Genomic DNA, 7,505 nt, shown 5'->3' with positions numbered 1-7,505 from the left:
CCAAAAGCTTTGTCAGAGGTAGGTTTTAAGGAGAGGTTTAGGGAGGGAATTCCAGAGCTTGGGGCCTAGCAGCTGAAGACACAGCTGCCAATGGTGGAGCGATTAAAATCAGGGATGCGCAAGAGACAAGAATTGGAGGAGCGCAGAGATCTCGGAGGGTTGTAGTGCTGTTTGAGGTTACAGAGATAGGGAGGGGCGAGGCCATGGAGGAATTTGAAAACAAGGCTGAGAATTTTAAAATTGAGGCGTTCCCGGACTGGGAGCCAATGTAGGTCACCGAGTATAGGGGTGATGGGTGAACGGGACTTGGTGCGAGTTAGGATACGGGCAGCAGAGTTTTTTTGAATGAGCTCAAGCTTATGGAGGGTGGAAGATGGGAGGCCGGCCAGGAGAGCATTGGAATAGTCAAGTCTAGAGGTAACAAAGGCATGGATGACAGCTTCAGCAGCAGAAGAGTTGAGGCAGGAGCGGAGACAGGCGATGTTATGGAGGTAGAAGTAGGCAGTCTTGGTGATGGAGCAGGTATGTGGTCAGAAGCTCATCTCGGTCAAATAGGAGGCCAACGTTGTGAACGGCCTCAGTGGCCAGGGAGAGAGATGGAGTAGGTGGCTGGGTAATGGCGTTTGTGGCGGGGGCCAGAGACAATGGCTTCGGTCTTCCCAATATATCGTTGGAGGAAATTTTTGCTCATCCAGTACTGGATGTCAGACAAATCAAAGACTGGAGGGGTTGAGGTAGTTGGTGGTGAGGTAGAGCTTGATGTCGTCAGCGTACGAGTGGAACCTGATGTGTTTTCAGATGATGTCATCGAGGGGCAGCTTATAGATGATAAATAGGAGGGGGACCAAGGATAGATCCTTGGGGGACTCCAGAGGTAATGGTGCGGGAGCAGGAAGAGAAGCCATTGCAGGTGATTCTCTGGCTACAACTGGATAGATAAGAATGGAACCAGGCGAGTGCAGTCCCACCCAGCAGGACGACGGAGGAGGATGGTGTGGTCAACTGTGTCAAAAGCTGCAGACAGGTCAGGAAGGATGAGGAGGGATACCAGTTCCAATTGAACATTTATGTAGCAATTGTAACTGAAGCTAGATGTAAAATTGGATATTGACATTGCTTGTGCTGCTGGTAATAGCTATCCTCTGCCTGCCAGTTTCAGATTAAAAGAAGAGTCCTGAAATTCATTCTGCCACCAGTTTGCCCTGGCACTGACTTCCAAATCCTGGGGACGGAGTCATTAGCATAGAGGGCAAGTGCCTATGCCATTTCTAGCTTCCTGGGAGGGGAAGAACTTTGAAATGACACCTTGTCGCTCTGCGGGGAGTATGGAGGACGCTGCTGTTATGGCTGAAAATAACTTTTTTTTTGCAAAAATGATTATGCTTGTACTTGCTGTCCTAACAGTAATTGATCTCTCTTGCAATTGTTTGTTGTTTGGAAATTGGAAATATGGACCCTACTTCTGCCAGAAAGGAGATGAGTGATATAATGCTGCCAGTCTCATCCCCTCTGATATCAGCAAGGGGTGTGGATGCAAGAAGTGCCTTCCATCCTCCTGTTGGAATTTTTCAAAAGACAAAAAAGGGGCGGAGACTTTAAATGCTGGCCCTTCTGCCTAACTTATGCTGCAGAACCAGGAATTTCAAGGCTTGGCTGTTTTCAATTAGTCTAGAGTATGGGATTGTCATCCACACCCCTTCATCTATCTTCTCCCCTTCCTAAGACTACTGCCTCATATCCCAGCTTGTGTTTCATCCTCTCCTACCCTGTTCCTTCATGAAACCAGCAATCTAATTCCAATATGTAACCTCAGGTACCCATAGCCCTGGCAACAACTTGCTTGTTTCCCCTCTATCCCCTCTTTCATCTAACACCTACACAGAGTGACGGAGCTTGAGATGCAGAACTCAACAGAGATGAACTTGCATTCACCAGTGCTGATCACCTTGTCAAGACTGCACAACATTTAGTAATCAAGTAAATCATAGATGTGTAGTATTTACTTTGATCTACATTTATAAAAGGAGAGTTGTAAAAATAGTTGACCTTTTTCATGTTTTTCAAGGGGAGAGGGCAGGGGAGGGGGAGGGGAAGGGGGAAATAGAAATGAACTTATAATTTGAAAAAAAAATGCAATTCAGATTTTGCAGTATTTAAAATAAAACTCACTGGAAAAACACACCTCTGCTTTTACCCAATGAGAGACCTGCAGCTGTATTAGGACTGTTCAGTCTTAATCTGATTTTGGGGCAAAATTTTATAATGTGCTGTTTGTGTCAACACTAATGATGCTCCTAAGAGAGGTCCAGGATGTCATGGTGCTAAAAGTTTGTTTTATTCAGCAATGCAAAGTGAGAGTTAATGCCACTATCCTGGTTATGCCCCACTATGTTAGAATTATCATAGAATGCTGATGAGAAATGACATAAAGATAAGTAGAGACACGTAGAAATGAGGGAGACCATTTAGCTCATCTGGTTAAATTTCATAAAAACCTACAGTAGCAGTATCACAGCAACCAAATGCCTCCTGAATGCTTCCAATGTTTTTGCCATTACTATCATTCCAGGTATTAAACACTCTTTGTGTGACGACATGCTTCTTGATATCAGTCCTGAGCTTGCCTTTTACTGGCTTGGATCTATGTCCCCTTGTCTTATGGTTGTAATTGAATTTGTAGTTTTTTTATGGATTAACTTTCTGTACCTTAATAAAATGCTACAAGGTCCCCTCTCATTCACTGCCTTTAAAGGCTGCAGAGTCATGAGTTTTTCTAAGATTTCCTCATAATGCCGCCCTCTGACACTAGGGATTATCCTCATCAACTTTCCCTGCACTGCTTCCAGGGCTTGGATATTTTCCTTGTGTTTCACCGATGGCAATTGAATGCAGTGCTTGAGATGTGACCTTGAGCAGAGCACTAAATTGGAACAGCAAAACATGTCAGCACAAAAGTAGAATGGTACGGTAGCATAGTGGTTATGTTACTGGGCTAGTAATCCAGAGTCATAAATTTGAAACCCACCACAGCAGTTGGGGAATTAAAATTCAATTAATTAAATAAAGTCTGGAATAAAAAAAACTAGTATCAGTAAATGGTGGCCATCTGGTTCACTAATGCCCTTTAGGGAAGGAAACCTTCTGGCCTATATGTGACTCCAGACCCACAGCAATGTGGTTGATTCTTAATTGCCCCCTGAAATGGCCTAGCAAGCCACTCAAGAAGGTGGCTCACCACCAGTTTTTCAAGGGCAATTAGGGATGGGCAACAAATACTGGCGATGCCCACATCCCATGAACAAATAAAAAAAAATGGCTTTTGAGGTATTACTGTCCACCAGTTTACCACATGTACTTTAGATTGGGACTAATGAATACAGAACTAACTGGGGTGAATGGCCGAATAAGTGTAAATGACAAGCAATATATGGTGGTAAATACAGAAGCAAAATGGAGGATAACATTATCTATCCAGTGAGAATATAAATGCAAGCATGGCAGATAGAATGAAGAAATTTCACAAACCAGATCTAGTCAGTGCTGATTTGTGATTTACCGTCCATATTTAACTATTCAGATTTTTTTAGCACCACAGTAACTCATCCCAGTGCACTGGAGAGCTAAATAAAATATTTAAAATACACCTTGGAGTTTAATTTTTTGAAATTTGATCTATCATTATGTAATGTGTGTAGTGTGACATTCATGAATTACTTTTTTTTACTCACTAAAGGGGGCGGAGACACTCACCTTATATAACTAAGGCTTGTGAGATCACCAGATCTTTTGACTTTGCTGAAGTTTGTAGTATGGAGTTTCAATTTTTTTTTGTTATTGCTTTTTATGCGTGTTATCAGATTGATGCTGCACCCTGCTTACAACATCAGAAGGCATTCCAAAGTTCATGCTATGAATTTGTGGAAATACAGCTGAACTTCTCAAGTGCCCAGGGATGGTGCAAAAGAGGAGGTGGGCATCTCGCCTTTATTAAGGACGAGGTGACAAGTTTGTTTCTGAAGCAACACATTAGCACTCGTAGCAACAGGTGGATTGGTCTACCTTATTCTATACATGATTTAATTCCTGAATCAAATGCTAAAGGTAAGAGATGGAAATTGAGTATGGAGTGAAAGCTTAGGGACCATACATGTCAGCAGCATAGTGACTAAATTGAAGAAAAAGGAGCAAAAAAAAAAATGAGAAGGATAAAGAATTTAAATAGAAATGTTATAATTTATAGTGAAATCTGTTGTGTCAGACACACCTTTGTGCAGGTTTCTAATAACCCGCATATCTGGGACAATGAATAGGATTGATCATTTACTGCCCAGTGTACAAGTTGTTGATACACCGATGTGATATCATTGCTCATGTGGAGCATTAACATTGGCATCGATCTGTGGGACGAATGTCCTATTTCTGGGCTGTAAATTCTGTGTAATTCTATGTAATGGTACATACAAGTTTATGGAAAGTGAGACAAAATATTTTTGTACAAAAAAATCTTGAAAACTTTCCCTAGTTTTTCAATTTGAATTTATTCTATAAACAATTCCTGCATTGGTATGTTTTTAACTTTCTATATAACAGTACAGTAATTCCTATGAAGTGTACATATAGACTTTGCTAAAAAAATGTTACCGCTAGTTAGAAATATCTTTTATCAGGAATTCACAGTGAAATATTACTGTGTATTTTCTATGACACAGTATTTTATATGTGAAAGATTTCCTGAAATGCAACCATTTTCTACAATTAATTTGTAGTTAATTTTGTATTGCATTATACAGAACAAAATTGTATTTCATTCTTGGATAGTTAACATGAAAGAATAACAAGTATCTAAGAAAATAACAAGTATCTAATTAACAGAAATTTACAGCTCAAAATTATTTTAATTAACAAATAAACACAACGGCCATGGTTAGAATGTAGCTTGCAACATCAATGTATGCAACAATGTAGATTGATATAACAGCAACTATAGTAGTTACATTGGATGTAACCATGTCTGCTTTGGCAAATATTAAGAATAATCTGCCAGACTGTGTAATAGAGTTGCTAGAGGGATAACATTTTTCTGTTTTCTGCTGTTGTTAGTTAGATTAGGCTCAGTGAGAGCTGCTTATCAGTTAAGAACAGACTAAGGATTTCCAGTAGGTTGATCAATTTGTAGTTGCTTTTCGTACGATAATTATTCAATGTACTTTGCAAACTGCAAATATATATTGTGGGTGTTGCACTGTGTGCCCTTATATTTACCAAATATTCATTTAAATAGAAATACAAATACAAATGTAAACATTTATTTAAACTTCTCTTTATGAAAGCGTTTGCAAACATAATGCCACAATTTGATTTGAACTGTGTCGTATTGAATAAGTGTAATTTGGGGTAATTTTCACCTTCTCCACTTGGGCGGTAAACTATCGGAACGTATTGTCACCCTTTATAGAACTGGCCTGATTTTCATTCCTATTGAAATTAATGAAAATTAAAATAGGGTGGGTTCTATAACGAGCGGACGATCGGCTAGGCCTGTTTTCCACCTGGGCGTTAAAGGTGAAAATTACCCCTATTGTGTGTTGCTCACATATGATGTGATATGATAATCCTGCTATCACTCATGACTAATGATGTGGAGATGCCGGTGATGGACTGGGGTTGACAATTGTAAACAATTTTACAACACCAAGTTATAGTCCAGCAATTTTATTTTAAATTCACAAGCTTTCGGAGGCTACCTCCTTCGTCAGGTGAACGATGTGAAAACTCATGACTAAAGCAGTGCCTCTTAAGGAGTGCTCATGCATTTGACAACTAAATCTCCTTTTTGGTAATTTAATAATATTCAACAACATATGATGATAAGAAGCAGTACCTTAATGAAAAAATGTTTGGTAAACTCCCTTCAATTGGGGAAGTGGAAAAGCCAAGAATGCTATGTGCCATTTTTGCCATGGTCATGCAACTGCAGTAATGTGTTTCTACATGTGAATTTCATCATCTTTTGTGTTGATAACAAATAAAAATGGTTGTCAAACATCAAGGGGGTGATTTTAGACCCCAAGAACGGGTTGGTTGGGGGCCGGTGGGAGTTGAAAATAGTTGTTTTGTGGGTCACGACAGCAACCTGGCTTTATTTCCGGGTTTAACATCAGCGCATAAAAATACAGGCTTCTCACTGAGAATGCAAAGTCCAAAAATTTTGTGGTTGCAACCCAGAAAAACCAACAATTTTCAACTCTCACCCGCCCCCAACCCACCCGTTCTTGGGGTTTAAAATCACCCCCCAAGTGCCTGTCAAACGCTTTGATGAAGACACTATCCCTTCAATATATAGCAGTCGAGATAGGCAATTTCCCACCTCAATGTTTTTCCAGATATAGAATCATAGAATCGTTACAACACAGAAGGAGGCCATTCGGCCCATCGAGCCTGTGCCGGCTCTTTGTAAGAGCAAACCAATTAATCCCATTCCCCTGACGATCCGGATTCTTTCCCCTCAGTCTGGTTCAGTAAAAACTGAAGTCGAATACATTTTAAAGTTCAACACAACTTTAAGAGCAGGGTTCTTAGTCTGCAGCATCGATTTGGACTCCTGATAGAGTCCCTCTATGCTGGCAGAGCAAGAACAAAAACATACAGAAATCCACACGTTTTTATACAAATCAATAGGGTTGGAACATACTTAACGAGGGTCAACACCAATCATAAGCCGGGCACAGGTTGCCATGCGAGGTTACATTATTTCCGGCCAATCATAAATCGTCCATGTGCTGATCATGCTGCTGTTAGACATCAAAGGGGATACTTCCTCACCTTCCAACTTGGAATGTTCTTCCCTGTCCCTTCTGTTCCTTATCTCCCAACCTGGAATGTCTTTCAACTTTGGCTAAGCTCGTTACCTATATTGATCTGCCATAAACATGGAGACATTCAGACCAGTCCTTGAATCACATCAAAGACTCTACATTGCTAAGACCATGCAAACCTGCTGACTACGCAAACATATGGCCCAGCAGGAGGCCAGGCAACCTGTACCAATCTCAGTTACCAACTAATTAACCCTTTCTAACCATTTTGCATTCTGCTTCTTTGCCACGTAGACATTTTAATATTTTACCGAAAACTGACCACGTAGGGATTCTCACCCCCACTCTTTCCACCTAGCCCTGCAAATTTTTTCCCTTCAAATATTTATCCAATTCGTTTTTGAAGCCACAATTGAATCTGCTTCCACCACCCTTTCAGGCAGTGCGTTCCAGATCATAACTACTTGCTGCGTTAAAAAAATTTTCCTCATGTTGCCTTTGGTTCTTTTGCCAACCACCTTAAATCTGTGTCCTCTGGTTCTCGTACCTTCCGCCAATGGGAATAGTTTCTCTTTATTTACTTTATCTAAACCAGTCATGATTTTGAACACTTACATCAAATCTCCTCTCAACTTTCTGTGCTCTAAGGAGAACAACCCCAGATTCTCCAGTCTATTCACATAACTGAAG

The 7,505-nt window shown here is 40.6% G+C and overlaps 1 protein-coding gene across 1 annotated transcript in view; it reads left to right on the top strand.

Moving 5' to 3' along the window:
• The window catches only part of LOC137333431 (polycystin-1-like protein 2), a 119,269-nt gene that overhangs the window by 995 nt on the left and 110,769 nt on the right, over positions 1-7,505 (top strand). Inside the window, exon 2 of the mRNA XM_067997581.1 lies at positions 3,858-4,101. Within this exon, the coding sequence (XP_067853682.1) occupies positions 3,858-4,101 (244 nt within the window). The remainder of the gene's footprint in view (positions 1-3,857; positions 4,102-7,505) is intronic.

This window comes from Heptranchias perlo, chromosome 16 (genome assembly GCF_035084215.1).
Source record: "Heptranchias perlo isolate sHepPer1 chromosome 16, sHepPer1.hap1, whole genome shotgun sequence".
Taxonomy (NCBI): domain Eukaryota; kingdom Metazoa; phylum Chordata; class Chondrichthyes; order Hexanchiformes; family Hexanchidae; genus Heptranchias; species Heptranchias perlo.
This window is presented reverse-complemented; position numbering and strand designations above follow the sequence as displayed.